General features: G+C 45.0%; 1 protein-coding gene across 1 annotated transcript; it reads left to right on the top strand.

The window, feature by feature from the left end:
* Window positions 1-94: 94 nt before the first annotated feature.
* Window positions 95-459, top strand: LOC108254306 (neprilysin-2-like; the record flags this gene model as incomplete). Its single annotated transcript, XM_017449310.1, has 2 exons — window positions 95-234; window positions 390-459. Coding segments are annotated over 2 exons (210 nt in total), but the record flags the coding sequence as incomplete, so codon positions are not given.
* Between the last annotated feature and the right edge of the window lie 101 nt (window positions 460-560).

Here is a 560-nt window from a genome sequence, read left to right on the forward strand (position 1 = left end):
TTATTATTATTCTCCCATCATCATCCGGTTACAGCTGAAGCCACTAAAGCAACACCACCACCAACAACAATCTCAATTCAATTCTCTTTCCCAGGTCAATCGTCCTTCAGTGTCATAAGCGATCAGTTGGAGGTTCAACTCCGTACGATTATTGAGGAGCCTGCCAAAGACTCCGACATCAAACCGTTCAGATTAGCAAAGAATCTGTACAAGGTTTGCATGAATAAGACTCAGATTGAACTGCAGGGACTGGACCATATGAAATCCATCTTGAAACACCTAGGAGGCTGGCCTGTCCTGGAAGGTAAGTTGAAAAGATGCTTTGTTATTGTCCTTTTGAGCAGGGTTCTGCAGGAGTCGCGCCTTTTTAACCTAAAGACAGCTCTCAGATTGAGCTGCAGGGACTGGACCATATGAAATCCATCTTGAAACACCTCGGAGGCTGGCCTGTCCTGGAAGGTAAGTTGAAAAGATGCTACATCTAGATCGCTTTGTTATTGTTCTTTTGAGCAGGGTTCTGCAGGAGTCGCGCCTTTTTAACCTAAAGACAGTTTTGGCGG

This window comes from Diaphorina citri, unplaced genomic scaffold (assembly GCF_000475195.1).
Source record: "Diaphorina citri unplaced genomic scaffold, Diaci psyllid genome assembly version 1.1 scaffold40346, whole genome shotgun sequence".
Taxonomy (NCBI): Eukaryota; Metazoa; Arthropoda; class Insecta; order Hemiptera; family Psyllidae; genus Diaphorina; species Diaphorina citri.